Genomic DNA, 24971 nt, shown 5'->3' on the forward strand with positions numbered 1-24971 from the left:
TACAGGCCAATTTCCACAAGTGTAAAGGATTAATAAGTGCTTCAGGTGAATGGAGCTAAATTTACAATCTGCTCTGAATGGCCATGGTTATAATGAATGGAGAGTCACGGTAAGCTTAGAGCAACTAAATACAAGGTTGGTGTGAACAAAAAGCAGAGAGACATTTTTACAGTGAGGCCACAGAAGACTTAACTGCTAGTACAGCTGAGATATTGTCTTGCTTCTTTATCCCAAGTCCCTGAGACACGCGTACACACACCCATGGAGAAGTTGGAACACAGAGTCCGCCACAGACAGTGCAGTTTAAGGGCACAATGGCAGGAGATAGCATCTATGATTTGATACCAGTCGCCCCCTCTCTCACCTGTTCTTGTTGAACTGGATAGCAAAGTCGGTCATGTGCTGCAAGGCCTTGTTGGTGAAGGTCATGTCCATGTACATTTGGCCCTGTCGGCGGGAGAATGTGCCTGAGATCTCCAGTCCTTTAGCTTTCACTGCAGGCAACCATACCTGGGAGAAGAGATAGACCTTACATAAAGAAATATGAACGTGCAAAACGATTCACCCATACCTGGGAGCAGGGTAATTTGAAAATGGCAACATGACTCACTACTATGTACGTGTCTGTGCTATGTTGCCCCTTCATTGTATTGAGTCGGACACAAAGGGAGATCGAGAATGGAGGGCATAAATTAAAATCAAATCACATGTTATTTGCCACATTCGCCGAATCCAACAGGTGTAGACCTTACCGTGAAATGCTTACTTACAAGCTTAACCAACAATGCAGTTCTAGAAATAGAGTTTAAAAAATATTTACTAAATAAACTAAAGTACAAAACAAACTAAATTACAAAACAATAAATGAGGCTAAACACAAGGGCTACCGGTACCAAGTCAATATGTGGAGGTACTGGTTAGTCGAGGTCATTTGTACATGTAGGTAGGGGTAAAGTGACTATACATAGATAATAAACAGCAAGTAGCAGCAGTGTAAAAAACCAAAAGGGAGGGGTGGTCAATGTAAATTGTCCGGGTAGCCATTTGATTAATTGTTCAGCAAGCAGTCTTATGGCTTGGGGGTAGAAGCTGTTAAGGAGCCTTTTGGACCTAGACTTGGCGCTCCGGGACCGCTTGCCATGCGGTAGCAGAGAGAAGTCTATGACTTGGGTTAATGGAGTCTTTGACAATTTTTTGGGCCTTCCTCTGACACCGCCTAGTATATACAATTGAAGTCGGAAGTTTACATACACTTATGTTGGAGTCATTAAAACTTGTTTTTCAACCACTCCACAAATGTCTTGTTAACAAACTGTAATTTTTGCAAGTTGGTTAGGACATCTACTTTGTGCATGACAAAAGTCATTTTTCCAACAATTGTTTACAGAAAGATTATTTCACTTATAATTCACTGTATCACAATTCCAGTGGGTCAGAAGTATACATACACTAAGTTGAATGTGCCTTTAAACAGCTTGGGAAATTCCAGAAAATTATGTCATGGCTTTAGAAGCTTCTGATAGGCTAATTGACATCATTTGAGTCAATTGGAGGTGTACCTGTGGCTGTATTTCAAGGCCTATTTTCAAACTCGGTGCCTCTTTGCTTGACATCATGGGAAAATCAAAAGAAATCAGCCAATACCTCAAAAAAATTGTAGAGTCCTCCACAAGTCTGGTTCATCCTTGGGAGCAATTTCCAAACGCCTGAAGGTATCACGTTCATATGTACAAACAATGGTACGCAAGTATAAACACCATGGGACCATGCAGCCGTCATACCACTCAGGAAGGAGACGCGTTCTGTCTCCTAGAAATGCGAAAAGTGAAAATCAATCCCAGAACAACAGCAAAGGACCTTGTGAATATTCTGGAGGAAACAGGACCATAGGTATCTACAGTGGGGCAAAAAAGTATTTAGTCAGCCACCAATTGTGCAAGATCTCCCACTTAAAAAGATGAGAGAGGCCTGTAATTTTCATCATAGGTACACTTCAACTATGACAGACAAAATGAGGGAAAAAAATCCAGGAAATCACATTGTAGGATTTTTAATGAATTTATTTGCAAATTATGGTGGAAAATAAGTATTTGGTCACCTACAAACAAGCAAGATTTCTGGCTCTCACAGACCTGTAACTTCTTCTTTAAGAGGCTCCTCTGTCCTCCACTCGTTACCTGTATTAATGGCACCTGTTTGAACTTGTTATCAGTAAAAAAGACACCTGTCCACAACCTCAAACAGTCACACTCCAAACTCCACTATGGCCAAGACCAAAGAGCTGTCAAAGGACACCAGAAACAAAATTGTAGACCAGCACCAGGCTGGGAAGACTGAATCTGCAATAGGTAAGCAGCTTGGTTTGAAGAAATCAACTGTGGGAGCAATTATTAGGAAATGGAAGACATACAAGACCACTGATAATCTCCCTCGATCTGGGGCTCCACGCAAGATCTCATCCCGTGGGGTCAAAATGATCACAAGAACGGTGAGCAAAAATCCCAGAACCACACGGGGGGACCTAGTGAATGACCTGCAGAGAGCTGGGACCAAAGTAACAAAGCCTACCATCAGTAACACACTACGCCGCCAGGGACTCAAATCCTGCAGTGCCAGACGTGTCCCCCCGCTTAAGCCAGTACATGTCCAGGCCCGTCTGAAGTTTGCTAGAGAGCATTTGGATGATCCAGAAGAAGATTGGGAGAATGTCATATGGTCAGATGAAACCAAAATATAACTTTTTGGTAAAAACTCAACTCGTCGTGTTTGGAGGACAAAGAATGCGGAGTTGCATCCAAAGAACACCATACCTACTGTGAAGCATGGGGGTGGAAACATCATGCTTTGGGGCTGTTTCTCTGCAAAGGGACCAGGACGACTGATCCGTGTAAAGGAAAGAATGAATGGGGCCATGTATCGTGAGATTTTGAGTGAAAACCTCCTTCCATCAGCAAGGGCATTGAAGATGAAACGTGGCTGGGTCTTTCAGCATGACAATGATCCCAAACACACCGCCCGGGCAACGAAGGAGTGGCTTCGTAAGAAGCATTTCAAGGTCCTGGAGTGGCCTTGCCAGTCTCCAGATCTCAACCCCATAGAAAATCTTTGGAGGGAGTTGGAAGTCCATGTTGCCCAGCAACAGCCCCAAAATTTTCACTGCTCTAGAGGAGATCTGCATGGAGGAATGGGCCAAAATACCAGCAACAGTGTGTGAAAACCTTGTGAAGACTTACAGAAAATGTTTGACCTCTGTCATTGCCAACAAAGGGTATATAACAAAGTATTGAGATAAACTTTTGTTATTGACCAAATACTTATTTTCCACCATAATTTGCAAATAAATTCATTAAAAATCTAATTTTCTAATTTTGTCTGTCATAGTTGAAGTGTACCTATGATGAAAATTACAGGCCTCTCTCATCTTTTTAAGTGGGAGAACTTGCACAATTGGTGGCTGACTAAATACTTTTTTGCCCCACTGTATATCCACAGTAAAACGAGTCCTATATCGACACAACCTGAAAGGCTGCTCAGCAAGGAAGAAGCCACTGCTCCAAAACCGCAACAAAAAAAAGGCAGACTACGGTTTGCAACTGCACATGGGAAGAAAGATCTGACTTTTTGGAGAAAGGTCCTCTGGTCTGATGAAACAAAAATGGCCATAAAGACCATCATTATGTTTGGAGGAAAAAGGTGGAGGCTTGCAAGCCGAAGAACACCACCCCAACCGTGAAGCACAGGGGTGGCAGCATCATGTTGTGGGGGTGCTTTGCTGCAGGAGGGACTGGTGCACTTCACAAAATAGATGGCATCATGAGGTATGAAAATTATGTGGATATATTGAAGCAACATCTCAAGACATCAGTCAGGAAGTTAAAGCTTGGTCGCAAATGGGTCTTCCAAATGGACAATGACCCCAAGCATACTTCCAAAGTTGTGGCAAAATGGCTTAAGGACAACAAAGTCAAGGTATTGGAGTGGCCAACACAAAGCCCTGACCTCAATCCTATAGAAAATGTGTCGGCAGAACTGAAAAAGCGTGTGCGATCAAGGAGACCTACAAACCTGACTCAGTTACACCAGCTCTGTCAGGAGGAATGGGCCAAAATTCACCCAACTTATTGTGGGAAGCTTGTGAAAGGCTACCCAAAACATTTGACCAAAGTTAAACATTTTAAAGGCAATGCTACCAAATACTAATTGAGTGTATGTAAACTTCTGACCCCCTGGGAATGTGATGAAAGAAATAAAAGCTGAAATAAATCATTCTCTCTACTATTATTCTGACATTTCACATTCTTAAAATGAAGTGGTGATCCTAACTGACCTAAGACAGGGAATTCTTACTAGGATTAAATGTCAGGAATTGTGAAAAACTGAGTTTAAATGTATTTGCCTAAGGTGTATGTAAACTGCTGACTTCAACTGTAGGTCCTGGATGGCAGGAAGCTTGGCTCCAGTGATGTATTGGGCCGTACGCACTACCCTCTGTAGCGCCTTACGGTTGGATGCAGAGCAGTTGCCATACCAGGCGGTGAGGCAACCGATTAGGATGCTCTCGATGGTGTAGCTGTTGAACTTTTTGAGGATCTGGTGACCCATGCCAAATCTCCTGAGGGGGAAAAAGTGTTGTTGTGCCCTCTTCACGACTGTCTTGGTGTGTTTGGAACATGATAGTTTGTTGGTGATGTGGACACCAAGGAACTTGAAACTCTCGACCCGCTCCACTACAGCACCGTCAATGTTAATGGGAGCCTGTTCGGCCCTCTTTTTCCTATAGTCCACGATCATCTCCTTTGTCTTGCTCACATTGAGGGAGAGGTTGTTGTCTTGGGACCACACTGCCAGGTCTCTGACCTCCTCCCTATAGGCTGTCTCATCATTGTTGGTGATCAGGCCTACCACCGTTGTATTGTCAGCAAACTTAATGATGGTGTTGGAGTCGTGCTTGGCCACGCAGTCGTCGGTGGACAGGGAGTACAGGAGGGGCCCCGGTGTTGAGGATCAGCATGGCAGATGTGTTGCTGCCTACGCTTACCACCTGGGGGCGGCCCGTCAGGAAGTCCAGGATCCAGTTGCAGAGGGAGGTGTTTAGTCCCAGTGTCCTTAGCTTAGTGATGAGCTTTGTGGGCACTATGGTGTTGAACGCTGAGCTGTAGTCAATTGAATAGTATTCTCACATATGTGATTTTTTTGTGCAGGTGAGGAAGGGCTGTGTGGAGTGCAATTGAGATTGCGTTATCGGTGGATTTGTTGAAGCGGTATGCGAATTGGAGTGGGTCTAGGATTTCCGGGATGATGGTGTTGATGTGAGCCATTACCAGCCTTTCAAAGCACTTCATGGCTACCGACATGACTGCTATGAGGCGGTGGTAATTTAGGTAGGTTACCTTTGCATTCTTGGGCACAGGGACTATGGTGATCTGCATGAAACAGAAGGATACCTTGGGAACGATGCTTTGTCCTGCTGCAATACATACCAATTAACAGTGCACATACCACAGCGAGGACATTGTGAGCCTCTTCTACATGACTTAACTGTATGATATATATAAATGACCCATTTTGAACAGGAATCTTGGGTGGAGCCTGTTGATGCCAAGTTGGACTTAACTCACCCCCTCCTTTCGCCCCGGCCAAACAACGTCATAACTATATTTATGCACTGTCCTACATGAAGAGTGACTTTGCTGCATGGCTCAAGGTTCTGTATGCATTTCTCTGCTTGCTAGGTGCTAATGAGTGAGCATTAGCATTTCAATTAGCTTTATCTGAGCTTTATTCTCTGCCCTTGCTGGTGTAATATTTTAGCAATGAAAGTCTACTTTATCCCAACATAGTACTAACATCAGCATACAGCATTAACATTATTAGAATATAGCATTAATATTAGCATTTAGCTCTTGCTAACATTAGTATTGAACGTCAACATAAGCGTTTAGCTGTGGGTAGTGGGTACTCACAGATTTGGGGGTAACATAGCCTCCTGTGGTGATGGCCATGCCTGTGGAGAGCTCAAACAGGTCGTTGAGGCCGCTGCTGAGCGCTGCAGGAGTCGGCGATGGGGCGAACGTGTTGGGAACTGACGAGGGAATAAAGTTCTGTCCCACCTAAGTCACATACACACACACACAGACACAAAAAGCACATAGGACATCAGCACAACTATGAATCCAAAATGTAACTTATCTGCGAGACGATGGTCCTCTAGCAAACTAATTGAAGAATAAAAAGACGATTAAAATTCCAAACTCATCATTGTTGTCAAATGAGTGGGTTTCAAATACTTATGGTGATCGACAACTTTTTTCTTGATTTGTTTTTAAAGAATGATTCTGATCGTCAATTGATTTTGCACATTCACTACAGCTGAAATCCTGACTTGAGAAATACATTCTCCAATGCTCCGATTTGCTGAGGTCGAAACTGGTTGTGTATCTTCTGTCAGAATTTCAGCCTATGATTTCCCAATTTGAGTAATCCTCCACTGGAATACGTTATCTTTTTCCCATCAGTGCCAAGCAAGGTCAAAGGTGAGGCGAGTGTGATTGGGAAAATAATAGTTTGTCTAGCTTTGAAGTGTTTGGCAGTTAAGTTTTGATTCCCGTTATAACTTCGAAGAGCATGCAGTATGCGGATGGAAAAACGGAAGGGCTCACTTACTGCTGGACTTCCCCCAACACCTCCTCCCAGGTCTCCCCCGAGCTACAGGAGAGGACCCATATCCAGCACCCGCATCCAAACACAAGAAATAGACAGACAAAGACAGAGAGAGAGAAAGAGAGGTACTTAGCAATAGCAACCCAACCCCATTCCCCAAAAGCAGTTCAACCCATAGACTGCCTAGAATATGACAAACGGTTATTATGAAGATTGTAATTCTGTTACAGTGAAATGGTTATCAGGAAAGCGCATCAGTCAGCCAGAAGACCAGAAAACCTTGCCAAAACATGAACATTGAGATGGAAAAATAGCTCATTGTGAAATACATTAGATATACATATTTGAGAATTCACAGTCAAAAAGCAAGCAGGTATAATAGCTTTAATGTATTGGGCTTCTTTCACCTATCCAGTTTACTTTTAGCTTTGAATTCTCACAGGGTTGTGGAAGATAAAGCAATTAAAGCAATGAAGTCTACACATTTACATTTAAGTCATTTAGCAGACGCTCTTATCCAGAGCGACTTACAAATTGGTGCATTCACCTTATGATATCCAGTGGAACAACCACTTTACAATACACAAAATATTATTTCAAGATGCAAAATATCCATCTACAAGGCTAGTTGAAAAAATGTAATGGTGTACAGTAGGCTCCAGAATTATTGGATCCCTTGATTATAGATTAGCAACAAAGACTATGAAATAAATAATAGAAATATACTAATAAAATTGCTCAGAGAAAGTAGTATTTATTTTCTCCAAAAAGATAGGGGTCAAAATTATTGTATATCGTTTTCAATATAATTTGTAAAAACATGTTTTGCATACAATATAGCTCAGTACTTGTATTATTTATTTTATGCAGTCTTTTTTGCTCATCTTTATCAAGGGATCCAATAATTCCAGACCCCACTGTATGTAACGGTAGCCATTGCGATATTCAGGACAAAACTTCCTTTGAGACCTGGCACTTTTAGTTAAATGCATTTTGACTGTGAGAAGTGTGAAGTCACCTTGACAGCCACATAGCGAGACTGGAATACCATTAAAAAAATTATAGCCGAAGACCCAGCAAGGCACAAATCACACTCTGGTATTGGGCAGTTAAAAGGCAGATAGAAAAGCATCGGTGCAAGCAATGTTAGAAGCAACGTTCAAGACAACTTGAGGATATTTGATGTTGGTGAATCTAAATGGATACAATCTTTTCTCACTTTCAAACACATCCATCATTACAATGAAGTGAAATAAATTAATTGTCTCCTAATGTTCGATGCCAACATTGTACCACAGGTGGACAATACTTTGGTTTGACAAACAGTTTTTTTCCACATTTCACACTCAATAATTGACAATCTAGACTGAGTAAATACCTAGTTTAGTGAGCTTGCACAAAAGTACATTGTGTGTTCAGGCCTTCCTTGAGGATGTGGTTTGTTTTGAAGGTGAACCACTCCTTTTCACAGTGTTATGTTAAGGGACCTCTGGGAGTCTTCGTCAACAAGGCTGAATTGAACCTCACTTCTACACCTGCGAAGGAGAACTGGCAGAATAGTCATGATTGTCTCACTAGTCAATATTTACTCACTTCACCCTCACACAGACATTTCTTTTTTGAGCATATGAATATTCCTGATATTCTCCCAGGGTTGAAATACCAGTTTTTGCATAGTGGCGAGAGACAATGCTTGTCACAGAGTTGGAGAAGTCTATTGAAGTGGGAGACAAGTGTCAGGAACTACTGCCAAGGTTTTATACTGACGATACAAGGGCCTTTAAGGAAGGCTAAAAATAAAACAGAACAGATAATTTAAATAATACCGGAGTGAGAAGTTTCAGGCTCTGGAAAACATGTTTTAATATCTTGTGAAAAATGTCTTGGTTCGAATCGCAGTTTTAGCCTGTTCCCTCCCTTGTTGAGATCCAAAAGTGCTAAAATTCTAGCCCACGTCTTCAGACTAGAAACTCTTTTAGACCAACTGAATTTCTACACCATCTGTAGTGCCACTCAATGTGGACTGGATTTATCTGCAACCCATTAGTTATTCACCCACCTTGTTGTCACTCTGGATAAGATTAGTTTGCTACTAAATCACAAAAATACGAATGAGTTTGATTATATTAAAACCTTAAATGCGGCAGTTAACGGAAAGGTTCACCCATTTTGAATGTTATATTGTTATGGTGCATCTCTGAGTGATATCGATTCCCTAGGTCTTCTTTTTCCAAGATGGCATAGCAGTCGGACATCTGTTTTGTCTTGTCCCGTGTATATATATTTTTCTTCGTGTATATTTTTTATATTTTTAATCTCAATTTCCATCTACGGACTGAACATACTCTCCTGCAACCCGCCCCACCCAATGTGGTACGGATCTGCAATTTTTTTATACTTTAGAACCGGAACCCCCATCAGAAGCTAGCCAGCTAACCAGCTACTAGCTAGTCGTCAGTTAGCCACTGCTAGCGGTCATCAGCCAGCCTCAGCCCGGTCAATTCCTGCCAGTCTGCCCAGCGCGATATCAACCCAGAGCATATAGGACTGCTTTTTCTCCACCACATCTCCGAATTCCTACTGCAAGCTCTGAACCTCTACACCGGATCATCGAAACTAGCTAGCTGGCTAACGTCTCTGTCCCGAAGCAAGCACCATTTAGCCTGGAGCTAGCCTCGAGCTTGGCCCATCTAGCCAAAGAGGCCTATCAGCCAATTCTTGGGCTACAATACCTCTTTTGCCAATTGGCCTGGACCCTTCACTGCCGACACGGAGCCCCGCCGATCCATCACGACTGGTCTGCCGACATAACCGTCCGAGAGGGTTTCAACAGGCTCTTCCGTTGCGACATCCCTCGGATGCCCATCTGCTATCCCCGGCCCGCTAGCTGTCTGATTCACCATGTCTCCAGCTAGCCTAGCTACTCACTAGACCCTATGATCACTCGGCTAAACATGCCTCTCCCTAATGTCAATATGCCTTGTCTATTGCTGTTTTGGTTAGTGATTATTGTCTTATTTCACTGTAGAGCCTCCATCCCTGCTCAATATGCCTTAGCTAGCCCTTTTGTTCCACCTCCCACAGATGTAGTGACCTCACCTGGCTTAAATGGTGCCTAGAGACAAAACCTCTCTCATTGTCACTCAATGCCTGGGTTTACCTTCACTGTACTCACATCCTACCATACCCTTGTCTGTACATTATGCCTTGAATATATTCTTCCGCACCCAGAAATCTGCTCCTTTTACTCTCTGTTCCGAACGCACTAGACGACCAGTTCTTATAGCCTTTAGCCGTACCCTTATCCTACTCCTCCTCTGTTCCTCTGGTGATGTAGAGGTTAACCCAGGCCCCAGCACTACTCCCATTCCCCAGGCGCTCTCATTTGTTGACTTCTGTAACCGTAAAAGCTTTGGTTTCATCAATGATACCATTAGAAGCCTCCTCCCTAAGTTTGTTCTATTCACTGCTTTAGCACACTCCTCCAACCCGGATGTCCTAGCCGTGTCTGAATCCTGGCTTAGGAAGGCCACAAAAAATCCAGAAATTTCCATCCCTAACTATAACATTTTCCGACAAGATAGAAATGCCAAATGGGGCGGAGTTGCAATCTACTGCAGAGATAGTTCTGTCATACTATCCAAGTCTGTGCCCAAACAATTCGAGCTTCTATTTTTGAAAATAGACCTTTCCAGAAACAACTCTCTCACAGTTGCCACTTGTTATAGACCCCCTTCAGCCCCCAGCTGTGCCCTGGACACCATATGTGAATTGATTGCCCCCTATCTATCTTCAGAGTTCGTACGGTTAGGTGACCTAAATTGGGACTACACGGCTATCCTACAATCTAAGCTAGATGCCCTCAATCTTACACAAATTATTAAGGAACCTACCAAGTAGAACCCTAAATACGTAACCATGGGCACCCTCTTAGATATCATCCTGACCAACCTGCCCTCTAAATACACCTCTGCTGTCTTCAACCAGGATCTCAGCGATCACTGCCTCATTGCCTGCGTGCGTAATGGGTCCGCGGTCAAACGACCACCCCTTATCACTGTCAAATGCTCAATAAAACACTTCAGCGAGCAGGCCTTCCTAATCGACCTGGCCCGGGTATCCTGGAAGGATATTGACCTCATCCCGTCAGTAAAGGATGCCTGGTTGCTCTTTAATAGTGCTTTCCTCACCATCTTAAATAAGCATGCCCCATTCAAAAAAAATTGAACTAAGAACAGATATAGCCTTTGGTTCACCCCAGACTTGACTGTCCTTGACCAGCACAAAAACATCCTGTGGCGTACTGGATTAGCATCGAATAGCCCCCGCGATATGCAACTTTTCAGGGAAGTCAGGAACCAACATAGTCAGTTAGGAAAGCTAAAGCTAACTTTTTCACACAGAAATGTGCATCCTGTAGCACTAATTCCAAAAAGTTTTGGGACACTGTAAAGTCCATGGAGAATAAGAGCACCTCCTCCCAGTAGCCCACCGCACTGAGGATAGGAAACACTGTCACCACCGATAAATCTACGATAATCGAGAATTTCAATAAGCATTTTTCTACGGCTGGCCATGCTTTCCACCTGGCTACCTCTACCAACATCTCAGCACCCCCTGCAGCAACTTGCCCAAGACCCTCCCCCCGCTTCTCCTTCACCCAAATCCAGACAGCTGATGTTCGAAAAGAGCTGCAAAATCTGGATCCCTACAAATCAGCTGGGCTAGACAATCTGGACCCTCTCTTTCTAAAATTATCCGCCAAAATTGTTGCAATCCCTATTACTAGCCTATTCAACCTCTCTTTCGTGTCATCTGAGATCCCCAAAGATTGGAAAGCTGCCGCGGTCATCCCCCTCTTCAAAGGGGGAGACACTCTAGACTAGAGGTCGACCAATTAATCGGAATGGCCGATTAATTAGGGCCGATTTCAAGTTTTCATAACAATCGGAAATCGGTATTTTTGGGCGCCGATTTTAATTTTTTTATACCTTTATTTAACTAGGCAAGTCAGTTAAGAACACATTCTTATTTTCAAGGACGGCCTAGGAACGGTGGGTTAACTGCCTCGTTCAGGGGCAGAACGACAGATGTTCATCTTGTCAGCTCGGGGGATCCAATCTTGCAACCTTACAGTTAACTAGTCCAACGCAATAACGACCTGCCTCTCTCTCGTTGCACTCCACAAGGAGACTGCCTGTTACGCGAATGCAGTAAGCCAAGGTAAGTTGCATTAAACTTATCTTATAAAAAACAATCAATCATAATCACTAGTTAACTACACATGGTTGATGATATTACTAGATATTATCTAGCGTGTCCTGCGTTGCATATAATCTGACTGAGCATACAAGCATCTAAGTATCTGACTGAGCGGTGGTAGGCAGAAGCAGGCGCGTAAACGTAAACATTCATTCAAACAGCACTTTCGTGCGTTTTGCACGCAGCTCTTCGTTGTGCGTCAAGCATTGCGCTGTTTATGACTTCAAGCCTATCAAATCCCGAGATGAGGCTGGTGTAACCGAAGTGAAATGGCTAGCTAGTTAGCGCGCGCTAATAGCGTTTCAAACTTCACTCGCTCTGAGCCTTCTAGTAGTTGTTCCCCTTGCTCTGCATGGGTAACGCTGCTTCGATGGTGGCTGTTGTCGTTGTGTTGCTGGTTTGAGCCCAGGGAGGAGCGAGGAGAGGGACGGAAGCTATACTGTTACAATGGCAACACTAAAGTGCCTATAAGAACATCTAATAGTCAAAGGTTAATGGAATACAAATGGTAGAGGGAAATAGTCCTATAATAACTACAACCTAAAACTTCTTACCTGGGAATATTGAAGACTCATGTTAAAAGGAACCACCAGCTTTCATATGTTCTCATGTTCTGAGCAAGGAACTGAAACGTTAGCTTTCTTACATTGCACTTTTACTTTCTTCTCCAACACTTTGTTTTTGCAATTAAACCAAATTGAACATGTTTCATTATTTACTTGAGGCTAAATTTATTTTATTGATGTATTATATTAAGTTAAAATAAGTGTTCATTCAGTATTGTTGTAATTGTCATTATTACAAATAAATGTTTATTTTATTTTATTTAAAATCGGCCAATTAATCGGCATCGGCTTTTTTGGTCCTCCAATAATCGGTATCGGTATTGAAAAATCATAATCGGTTCGACCTCTACTCTAGACCCAAACTGTTATAGACCTAAATCCATCCTGCCCTGCCTTCTAAAATCTTTGAAAGCCAAATTAACAAACAGATCACCGACCATTTCGAATCCCACCTTACCTTCTCCGCTATGCAATCTGGTTTCCGAGCTGGCCATGGGTGCACTTCAGCCACGTTCAAGGTCCTAAACAATATCATAACCGCCATCGATAAGAGACAGTACTGTGCAGCCGTCTTCATCGACCTGGCCAAGGCTTTCGACTCTGTCAATCACAGCATTCTTATCGGAAGACTCAATAGCCTTGGCTTCTCAAATGACTGCCTCGCCTGGTTCACCAACTACTTCTCTGATAGTTCAGTGTGTCAAATCGGAGGGCCTGTTGTCCGGACCTCTGTCAGTCTCTATGGGTGTGCCACAGGGTTCAATTCTCGGGCCGAATCTTTTCTCTGTATATATCAATGATGTCGCTCTTGCTGCTAGTGATTCTCTGATCCACCTCTACGCAGACGACACCATTCTGTATACATCTGGCCCTTCTTTGGACACTGTGTTAATAACAAACAAGCTTCAATGCCACAACACTCCTTCCGTGGCCTCCAACTGCTTTACAATGCCAGTAAAACTAAGTGCATGCCCTTAAACTGATTAATGCCCGCACCCTCCCGCCCAACTAGCATCACTACTCTGGACGGTTCTGACTTAGAATATGTGGACAACTACAAATACCTAGGTGTCTGGTTAGACTGTAAACTCTCTTTCCAGACTCACATTAAGCATCTCCAATCCAAAATTAAATCTAGAATCGGCTTCCTATTTCACAACAAAGCCTCCTTCACTCATGCTGCCAAACATACCCTTGTAAAACTGACTATCTTACTGATCCTTGACTTTGGCGATGTCATTTAAAAAATAGCCTACAACACTCTACTCAGCAAACTGGATGTAGTCTATCACAGTGCCATCCGTTTTGTCACCAGAGCCCCATTTACTACCCACCACTGCGACCTGTATGCTCTCGTTGGCTGGCCCTCACTACATATTCGTCGCCAAACCCACTGGCTCCAAGTCTTTTGCAAAAATCACTGAAGCTGGGGTCTTATATCTCCCTCACTAACTTTAAGCATCAGCTGTCAGAGCATCTCACTGTACCTGTACACAGCCAATCTGTAAATAGCACACCCAACTACCTCATCCCCATATTGTTACTTATCCTCTTGCTCTTTTGCACCCCAGTATCTCTACTTGCACATCATCATCTGCACATCTATCACTCCAGTGTTAATGCTAAATTGTAATTATTTCGCCTCTATGGCCTATGTATTGCCTTACCTCCCTACTCTTCTACATTTGCACACTGTACATATATTTTTTTCTATTATGTTATTGACTGTACGGTTGTTTATGTGTAACTCTGTTGTTGTTTTTGTCGCACTGCTTTGCTTCATCTTGGCCAGGACGGAGTTGTAAATGAGAACTTGTTCTCAACTGGCCTACCTGCTAAATAAAGGTGAGGGAAAAAAGTAAGAAAAAAAAGTTGTGTTTTCATGTGTATCTGAGTTATTGGCGTTCAAGTAGGCAGAAATCCGTCCGGTATGACGTAGCACCGTGATAAAGTCGCTCTCACTACACTGGAAGTTAATAGGAATATGACATTTAGGTGGCGAAAACGTCTATCATACATGTTAGATTTCAATACTGGCCGATGTCATAACTCGGGAGGATGTCTTCTATCGAATGAGCCATTGCTCATATTTTTGCGATACTCCTACCTCGAGAAATGTGTAATTTAACAGAGGGTCTAGCAAACGTTTCCTATTTGTCTGCCTCTTTAGTCCAGGGTGCATTGCTAGGTGCCGTTGCCAGAGATATTATAGAAAGGAGATAGGAATCGAAAGAATGAAGAAAAGTATAACAGCCCACCCAGAAGCATTCACATTGCCATTCTGCGTCACACGATAGCTAGGCTAATTGTCACGCAATCCCTTCTCAAAGTCAGTGTTTATGAAGAGAAACGTGCCTATTTTCCTCGAAAGTAAGTAATGTCATGATTCCAAAGCTATACGATAATACAGATAGCAAGTTAATTATCTCACATCTTGGAAAAATGTGTAATGTTGTACTTCTTGTTGACTAAATTCGTGCTAATGTTGGGTTTTTGAGCTATTACCCAATAGACTCCCATTCCCTCCTTGATGGAGAGCGCTCCTTGTCCCAGAACCACCCAGAATGCAGCGCACGGCCCAATGCCGTAGCATGGGCAACGTTTCACATCTCCTTAAAAGTATATATGCTGTTGCGAATGTTAGACTCCACTCTGTGAGGCACATCGATCTGCAGGTTGAACATGAGATTGTAGACTATTAATTGATAGCTGTAAAATAGCCTAAACAAACTGCACCAACTAGTTACGTTACATGCTGATATTGTCTTTGGTATTATTGTGTGTAGCTACCTACCTACCTAGCCAACCAGTCCGCCCATAGAGGGAGCATTGCATTGTGGATTTTGTAGTCAACTTGAGCTGCAACAGATTTCCACAACGATTTTCCATGTTGCTACAAACCTTATTACAACGCCAAAATGAAACATTTGTTCACAACAAATATTGTTCTCACATATTAGTGTTATTTAACACTGCCAAGTGAAGGAATGAGTGGTTGAGTGGATTTTTCCTTTAACTGTCACATTTAATTTGTATTGGGAGACAAACGTATAGGTTAGTACTTCACAATTTCAGTGGGTGTCACCTCAGAGAAATAGTTAGTTTTCATTGAAAAGCCTGATCCAATATGTAATTCAGTCTTGGAGGGGTCTAATAATGGCAGCTTTAAAGTTCCAATAAGTAACTTTTTGGGCGACCCAACCAAATTCACATAGAAATGTGTGTTATAGATGTGTCACTCTCATTGAAAGCAAGTCTAAGTGGTAAATCTGTTCTAGGTGCGCTAATTCTGTGCTTCCCGTTCTTCAGTTGAGTTTTTATGTCTTTTATTTTCATTTTTGTACACCAGCTTCAAACAGCTGAAAATACAATATTTTTGGTTATGGAAAAGATACTGTATTTCACATTGGTGTACAATGATTCTCTACACTATACTTAAGCGAACTATTAGAATTTTTGTAACCAGAAATAGTGGAGCGATAGGGCATCTTAAAGAGAAGAACCCAGTCAATGTGCATTGAAAAACTGATAGCACATGGGACTTTGAATGCTTGTCAGGTTAACCTGGCGCTCTGAGGTGGCTGATGTTGGTGGGATTTGATGGATGCAACAGGGGAAAGAGCCTCAGATCCAAAGTCCCACCAGGTGGCTGATGAGATATGTTGGCACAACTGCCATATTGCATCTCCATCCCAAAGCCTTTGCTTGGTAGTGTACTTCGCCAGACTGCCAAGAACCTTGCCCTCATCCAGGCCAAGGTGGCGAGACACAGTAGTGATAACCCCATAGGCCTTGTTGATCTCTGCACCAGACAGGATGCTCTTGCCAGCATACTTGGGGTCCAACATGTACGCTGCGGCGTGAATGGGCTTCAGGCAGAAGGCTTCACGCTTTTTGATGCATTTTAGAACTACAGTTTCCTCTGCTTGGAGCAACAGTGAAGTGGGCAGAGCAGTAAGGATTTATTCTCTTACATCTGCAAGCAGAGTCTGAACATCAGACAGGATAGCATTGTCTCCCTCAATCCGTGCAATGGCTACTGCTATAGGTTTCAGGAGTTTCAGGCTGCTTACCACTCTCTCCCAAAATACATCATCCAGGAGGATCCTCTTGATGGGGCTGTCCATATCGGCAGACTGTGATATGGTAATTTCTTGGAGACTCCTTCCCCTCCAGGAGACTGTCAAACATGATGACAACACCACCCCAATGGGTGTTGCTGGGAAGCTTCAATGTGGTGCTCTTATTCTTCTCACTTTGCTTGGTGAGGTAGATTGCTGCTATAACTTGATGACCCTTTACATACCTAACCATTTCCTTGGCTCTCTTGGAGAGTGTATCCATTGTTTTCAGTGCCATGATGTCCTTGAGGAGCAGATTCAATGCATGAGCAGCACAGCCAATGGGTGTGATGTGAGGGTAGGACTCCTCCACTTTAGACCAAGCAGCTTTCATGTTCGCAAGATTGTCTGTCACCAGTGCAAATACCTTCTGTGGTCCAAGGTCATTGATGACTGTCTTCAGCTCATCTGCAATGTAGAGACCGGTGTGTCTGTTGTTCCTTGTGTCTGTGCTCTTGTAGAATACTGGTTAAGGGGGAGATGATGTAGTTAATTATTCCTTGCCCATGAACATTCGACCACCCATCAAAGATGATTGTAATTCATTCATTGTAATGCTGCAATATATCCACATAATTTTCCTACCTCATGATGCCATCTATTTTGTGAAGTGCACCAGTCCCTCCTGCAGCAAAGCACCCCCACAACATGATGCTGCCACCCCCGTGCTTCACGGTTGGGATGGTGTTCTTCGGCTTGCAAGCCTCCCCCTTTTTTCCTCCAAACATAGTGATGGTCATTATGGCCAAACAGTTCTATTTTTGTTTCAACCAGAGGACATTTCTCCAAAAAGTACGATCTTTGTTCCCATGTGCAGTTGCAAACCGTAGTCTGGCTTTTTTATGGCGGTTTTAGAGCAGTGGCTTCTTCCTTGCTGAGCGGCCTTTCAGGTTATGTCGATATAGGACTCATTTTACTGTGGATATAGATACTTTTGTACCTGTTCCCTCCAGCATCTTCACAAGGTCCTTTGCTGTTGTTCTGGGATTGATTTGCACTTTTCGCACCGAAGTACATTAATCTCTAGGAGACAGAACACGTCTCCTTCCTGAGCGGTATGACGGCTGTGTGGTCCCATGGTGTTTATACTTGCGTACTATTGTTTACAGATGAACGTGATACCTTCAGGCATTTGGAAATTGCTCCCAAGGATGAACCAGACTTGTGGAAATCTTTTTTCTGAGGTCTTGGCTGATTTCCTTTGATTTTCCCATGATGTCAAGCAAAGAGTCACTGAGTTTGAAGGTAGGTCTTGAAATACATCCACAGGTACACCTCCAATTGACTCAAATGATGTCAATTAGCCTATCAGAAGCTTCTAAGGCCATGACATTTTCTGGAATTTTCCAAGTTTTTTAAAAGGCACTGTCAACTTTGACCCATTGGAATTGTGATACAGTGAATTATAATTGAAATAATCTTTCTGTAAACATGACCTAACCGATTTGCCAAAGCTATAGTTTGTTAACAAGAAATTTGTGGAGTGGTTGAAAAACGAGTTTCAATGACTCCAACCTAAGTGTATGTAAACTTCCGACTTCAACTATATGTTAAATCCACTGTCAGATATCCTTTTACAGTGGCCCAGAAAGCTGTAAAACAGAATGACATGAGCATGAACAGGCTAGTTATCTGGTGTAGAGGGTAGTGATCTAGGGCTGTTACTGGAGGTGTAGGGAAAGGATGCAATCTCCACCTAATGACTACGATAAAGACCGGGGTTTGTGGTTCTTCATGAGTTACCATGAAACCCAGCTCTCGTATAGGATATGCCTATCCTAATTTCTCTCCATTTGTTTACATCTGGCCCATGATGATTTCATTGGTTAGCTTCCTCAAGGGTCCAAGTAGAAATGTCTAAAGCCATGATGACTCAAGTCACTCCCAAAGGTGGTCCTCCTGAGTTTAGGACCTCTTAGAGGGAATATGTCATTCCGTGTAAGGGGAAATTGTAGTGAACAGGATTCTAGGCAGTTCCCTGATACCCTTCCACTTCCCCAATGAGAGCAGCCTGCCATTCCCCAGAAGTGCCCAGTCGCTCCTAAATACAATTACATCGGAATCTTACTCACTCTCCCAGTTTCCCTCCTTTTGCTGCGACAGAATGTGTAGATGACAACCGGGTAGTAAATACACAGGGAAAACGATGAGTGTCGAAATGAAAGACTCATTTGACATTGCACTGCATTTAGCTGGTGATTCAAAAACTGTGTATTTTGAGGAACAAGCCCATATGGGAATTCAGGGTAGACACTTGACAGACATTAATAATATATTTTGATTGCAGGTGAAGTAGTGCAAGTTGTATTTGATACTCCCATTTTTCATGAGGCGAAATAAAAGATCCCAGAAATGTTTCATTTGCACAAAAAGCTTATTTCTCTCAATTTTTTTTTACATCCCTGTAAGTGAGCATTTCTCTTTTGCCAAGATAATCCATCCACCTGACAGGTGTGGCATAAAGAAGCTGATTAAACAGCATGATCATTACACAGGGGGGGGGGGGGTGCTGAGGAGTAGTTCTGTCTGTAATAAAGCCCTTTGTGGGGGGAAACTTATTCTGATTGGCTGGGCCTGGCTCGCAAGTGGGTGGGACTACGCCCTCCCAGGCCCACCCATGGCTGCGCCCCTGCCCAGTCATGTGAAATCCATAGATTAGGGCCTAATACATTTTTCAATTGACCGATTTCCTTCCTTCCTCCTGTAACATGTTGAGTTTATATTTTTATTCAGTACAGATGGGCTCCGATACGATACACGAAAAGTATATGTTTAGCTTGAAACGATTTGATGCGATTCGGTTTGATTAGAGGAACGAATCGATGCAATGCGGTTCGACTAACATTTGTTGCATTGACACATTCATTTTCCATTCTAAATTAAATGTTTGCCTTTTGTCCCCCCCACACTTAATTTGAAATCACCATCCCCCACCCACTAATTCATGTAATTTTTGTAGATTAAGTGTGTGAGAGCTAGTAATGTATCATTATCTTTTAAAAATATTACAACTTTTGAATATGAGACGGGGTTGAAATCTAATGTTTTAGAGTTTTGACTGACTTGCAGTGAGCTCTTACTTTCACTTTGAACATACAGTACAGGTAGCAAAAAATGTTATTGCTGTCCTCGTTATGAAATGGTCAACTTTACCTTAAAGATGACTTCAGAAAGTATTCACACCCCTTGACTTTTCCCAATTTCTTTTGTGTTACAGGCTGAATTTAAAATGGATTAAATTTAGATTTAGTGTAACTAATTTACACACAATACCCCATAATGTCAAAGTGGAATTCTATTTTTTGAAATGTTTACAAATTAATAAAACATTTAAAGCTGAAATGTCTTGCGTCAATAAGTATTTAAACCTTTTGTTATGGCAAACCTAAATAAGTTCAGAAGTAAAAACGTGCAAAACTCTTTGAGCATGATGTAGTTATTAATTTTACACTTTGGATGGTGTATCAATACATTCAGTCACTACAAAGATACAGGCGCTGTTCCTAAATCACTTGCCGGAGAGGAATTTTAAAACAGTTAGATGAATGATTGTGATAGGGGAACTTAGGGTGGAGCAACATCATTGTAGTTACTCTACAATACTACCATAAATGACAGAGTGAAAAGTAGGAAGCCTGTACAGAATAAAAATATTCAAAAACACGCATTATGTCTGCAATAAGGCACTAAAGGAAATAACTTTTTGTCCTGAATACAAAGCGCTTTGTTCTGGGAAAATACAACACAATGCATCACTGAGTACCAAGAATGGTGGTGGCTGCATGTTATGGGTTTGCTTTAGAGGTCGACCGATTATGATTTTTCAATGCCGATACCGATTATTGGAGGACAAAAAAAGCCGATACCGATTAATCGGCCGATTTTATAAAAAAAATATAAAAAAATTAATATATATATATCATACACACACACACATTTTTGTAATAATGACAATTGCAACAATACTGAATGAACAATGAACACTTTTATTTTAACTTAATATAATACATAAATACACACACACGCACACAGCTCTGAAGTGACAATGATACTGAAGAGTCTGCTTAGGAGACAAGTTACCTGTGATGAATGTTGAAAACAAAAACCTTAATTTCTATATGCAGGAAATCCTATTTTAATAATGGGCATGGTAAGAATTGACAACCAAAGTGCGAGTCATAATTCCCATGACACCTAGCAAAATCTGAAAAGCGGTTCCTTCATTTATTGCATAGGATATTTTTTAGATTCACTTAAAATAAGGTCTGTGTTTCGTGTAGGCTTACACCGCCAATTTTATAACTGTGTAGATATCCATAGGACAAGGTAACTCTGATCAATATTGGCTAAATATAAGCGAAGATAAAAAAAATTGTAGTGTGGATTTATGAAAATATGTTGACAAATGTTACCTTATCCTAGTGAGATTTACACGGGTATCAAAACGCAGAGGCGGTTTAAGCCTGCACGAAATACAGACCTTATTTGAAGTAGATCAAGACATTCTCTATGGAAGACATGAACGGTAAAATAGCGAAGGAACCCCTTTCAAATTCAGCCGCAAGTTATTACAGGAATTATAACGCGTCTACTATTTCTCTCTAAACCATATACCTTTGGCTAATCTGGAAACTATCACCTCGAAAACAAAACGTTTATTCCGTTCCGTATTTTATCTAACGGGTGGCATCCATGAGTCTAAATATTCCTGTTACATTGCACAACCTTCAATGTTATGTCATAATTAGTTCGCAAAGAGCCAGACTGTTGCATATACCCTGACTCTGCGTGCAATGAACGCAAGAGAAATGACACAATTTCAACTGGTTAATATTGCCTGCTAACCTGGATGTTTTTTAGCTAAATATGCAGGTTTAAAAATATATACTTGTGTATTGATTTTAAGAAAGGCATTGATGTTTATGGTTAAGTACACATTGGAGCGATGACAGTCATTGATTGATTTTTTATAAGATAAGTTTAATGCTAGCTAGCAACTTACCTTAGCTTACTGCATTTGCGTAACAGGCAGGCTCCTCGTGGAGTGCAATGTAATCAGGTGTTAGAGCATTGGACTAGTTAACTGCAAGGTTGCAAGATTGGATCCCCCGAGCTGACAAGGTTAAAAATCTGTCGTTCTGCCTTCCTAGGCCGTCATTGAAAATAAGAATGTGTTCTTAACTGACTTGCCTAGTTAAATAAAGATTAAATAAAGGTGTAAAAAAAAAAATCGGCGCCCAAAAATACCGATTTCCGATTGTTATGAAAACTTGAAATCTGCCCCGATTAATCGGCCATTCCGATTAATCGGTCGACCTCTAGTTTGCTTGTCATCGGAAAGGACTAGGGAGTGTTTTTAGGATAAAAAATAAATGGAATAAAGCTAAGCACAGGCAAAATCCTAGAGGAAAACCTGGTTCAGTCTGCTTTCCAACAGACACTGGGAGACAAATTCACCTTTCAGCAAAACAATAACTTAAAAGACAAGGGCAAATATACACTGTAGTTGCTTACATTGAATGTTACCGAGTAGTTCTGACTTAAATCGGCTTGAAAGTCTATGGCAAGGGTTGAAAATGGCTGTCTATTAATGATCAACAACTAACTTGACAGAGCCTGTAATCGAACCCACAAATTCTGATGCTCCAGATACTCAACTAGTCTAAAGAAGGCCAGTTTTATTGCGTCTTCAATCAGAACAACAGTTTTCAGCTGTGCTAACATAATTGCAAAAGGGTTTTCAAATGTTCAATTAGCCTTTTAAAATTATTAACTTGGATTAGCTAACACAATGTGCCATTGGAACACAAGAGTGATGGTTGCTGATAATGTGCCTCTGTACACCTATGTATGCCTATGTAGATTAAAAAAGAATCTGCCATTTCCAGCTACAATAGTCATTTACAACATTAACAATGTCTACACTGTATTTCTGATCAATTTGATCTTATTTTAATGGACTTTTTTTTTTGCTTTTCTTTAAAAATAAGGAAATTAATAAGTGACCCCAAACTTTTGAATGGTAGTGTATGTGTTTAATGTTTCATTAACCTGTCTAGCCCCTGGGTTCCGCTAGCGGAACCCCCCCCACATTCCACTGAAAATTCAAAAAATATTTTTTAGAAATATTTAACTTTCACACATTAACAAGTCCAATACAGCAAATGAAAGACAAACATCTTGTTTCAGATTTTTTAAGTGTTTTACAGCGAAAACACAATATAGCATTATATTAGCTTACTACAATAGCCAACCACACAACCGCATTCATTCAACGCAAAGGTAGCGATAGCGAAAAAACCAGCAAAAGATATAAATGTATTCACTAACCTTCACAATCTTCATCAGATGACAGTCCTATAACATCATATTACACAATACATACAGTGGGGCAAAAAAGTATTTAGTCAGCCACCAATTGTGCAAGTTCTCCCACTTAAAAAGATGAGAGAGGCCTGTAATTTTCATCGTAGGTACACTTCAACTATGACAGACAAAATGAGAAAAAAAATATCCAGAAAATCACATTGTAGGATTTTTAATGAATTTATTTGCAAATTATGGTGGAAAATAAGTATTTGGTCACCTACAAACAAGCAAGATTTATGGCTCTCACAGACCTGTAACTTCTTCTTTAAGAGGCTCCTCTGTCCTCCACTCGTTACCTGTATTAATGGCACCTGTTTGAACTTGTTATCAGTATAAAAGACACCTGTCCACAACCTCAATCAGTCACACTCCAAACTCCACTATGGCCAAGACCAAAGAGCTGTCAAAGGACACCAGAAATAAAATTGTAGACCTGCACCAGGCTGGGAAGACTGAATCTGCAATAGGTAAGCAGCTTGGTTTGAAGAAATCAACTGTGGGAGCAATTTTTAGGAAATGGAAGACATACAAGACCACTGATAATCTCCCTCGATCTGGGGCTCCACGCAAGATCTCACCCCGTGGGGTCAAAATGATCACAAGAACGGTGAGCAAAAATCCCAGAACCACACGGGGGGGACCTAGTGAATGACCTGCAGAGAGCTGGGACCAAAGTAACAAAGCCTACCATCAGTAACACACTACGCCGCCAGGGACTCAAATCCTGCAGTGCCAGACGTGTCCCCCTGCTTAAGCCAGTACATGTCCAGGCCCATCTGAAGTTTGCTAGAGAGCATTTGGATGATCCAGAAGAAGATTTGGAGAATGTCATATGGTCAGATGAAACCAAAATAGAACCTTTTGGTAAAAACTCAACGCGTCGTGTTTGGAGGACAAAGAATGCTGAGTTGCATCCAAAGAACACCATACCTACTGTGAAGCATGGGGGTGGAAACATCATGCTTTGGGGCTGTTTTTCTGTAAAGGGACCAGGACGACTGATCCGTGTAAAGGACAGAATGAATGGGGCCATGTATCGTGAGATTTTGAGTGAAAACCTCCTTCCATCAGCAAGGGTATTGAAGATGAAACGTGGCTGGGTCTTTCAGCATGACAATGATCCCAAACACACCGCCCGGGCAACGAAGGAGTGGCTTCGTAAGAAGCATTTCAAGGTCCTGGAGTGGCCTAGCCAGTCTCCAGATCTCAACCCCATAGAAAATCTTTGGAGGGAGTTGAAAGTCTGTGTTGCCCAGCAACAGCCCCAAAACATCACTGCTCTAGAGGTGATCTGCATGGAGGAATGGGCCAAAATACCAGCAACAGTGTGTGAAAACCTTGTGAAGACTTACAGAAAACGTTTGACCTCTGTCATTGCCAACAAAGGGTATATAACAAAGTATTGAGATAAACTTTTGTTATTGACCAAATACTTATTTTCCACCATAATTTGCAAATAAATTCATTAAAAATCCTACAATGTGATATTCTGGATTTTTTTTTCTCATTTTGTCTGTCATAGTTGAAGTGTACCTATGATGAAAATTACAGGCCTCTCTCATCTTTTTAAGTGGGAGAACTTGCACAATTGGTGGCTGACTAAATACTTTTTTGCCCCACTGTATATGGTTTGTTCGAAAATGTGCATATTTAGAGCTGAAATCCGTGGTTATACATTGTGAAAACGTAGCAACTTTTCCCCAGAAACCCTGATATATTTCTGACACTCACCTAATCTGACCAAATAACTCATCATAAACTTTACAAAAAAATACATGTTGGATAGCAAATGAAAGATACACTAGTTCTTAATGCAATCGCCGTGTTAGAATTCTAAAAATAACTTTAGTACGACATACAGCTTACGTTATAGCGAGACAGCGCCTGCAATGAGGGCGGAAAATAATACTAAACATTTTCAACAGAAATACGAAATAACATCATAAATGGTTCCTACTTTTGCTGAGCTTCCATCAGAATCTTGTACAAGGGG

At 41.7% G+C, this 24971-nt stretch overlaps 1 protein-coding gene across 3 annotated transcripts in view; it reads right to left on the reverse strand.

Moving 5' to 3' along the window:
- Nucleotides 1–24971, reverse strand: part of ap2b1 (adaptor related protein complex 2 subunit beta 1) — an 87455-nt gene that overhangs the window by 38626 nt on the left and 23858 nt on the right. For 2 of the 3 annotated variants that reach the window (XM_071340028.1, XM_071340027.1), the window contains exons 15-17: nt 6664–6705; nt 5964–6110; nt 365–510 (exon numbers count right to left, since the gene is read on the reverse strand). In XM_071340028.1, coding sequence (XP_071196129.1) covers nt 365–510; nt 5964–6110; nt 6664–6705 — 335 coding nt within the window. The remainder of the gene's footprint in view (nt 1–364; nt 511–5963; nt 6111–6663; nt 6706–24971) is intronic. The other variant, XM_071340029.1, reaches the window with a different exon arrangement.

The sequence above is a fragment of the Salvelinus alpinus genome, chromosome 13 (assembly GCF_045679555.1).
Source record: "Salvelinus alpinus chromosome 13, SLU_Salpinus.1, whole genome shotgun sequence".
Taxonomy (NCBI): domain Eukaryota; kingdom Metazoa; phylum Chordata; class Actinopteri; order Salmoniformes; family Salmonidae; genus Salvelinus; species Salvelinus alpinus.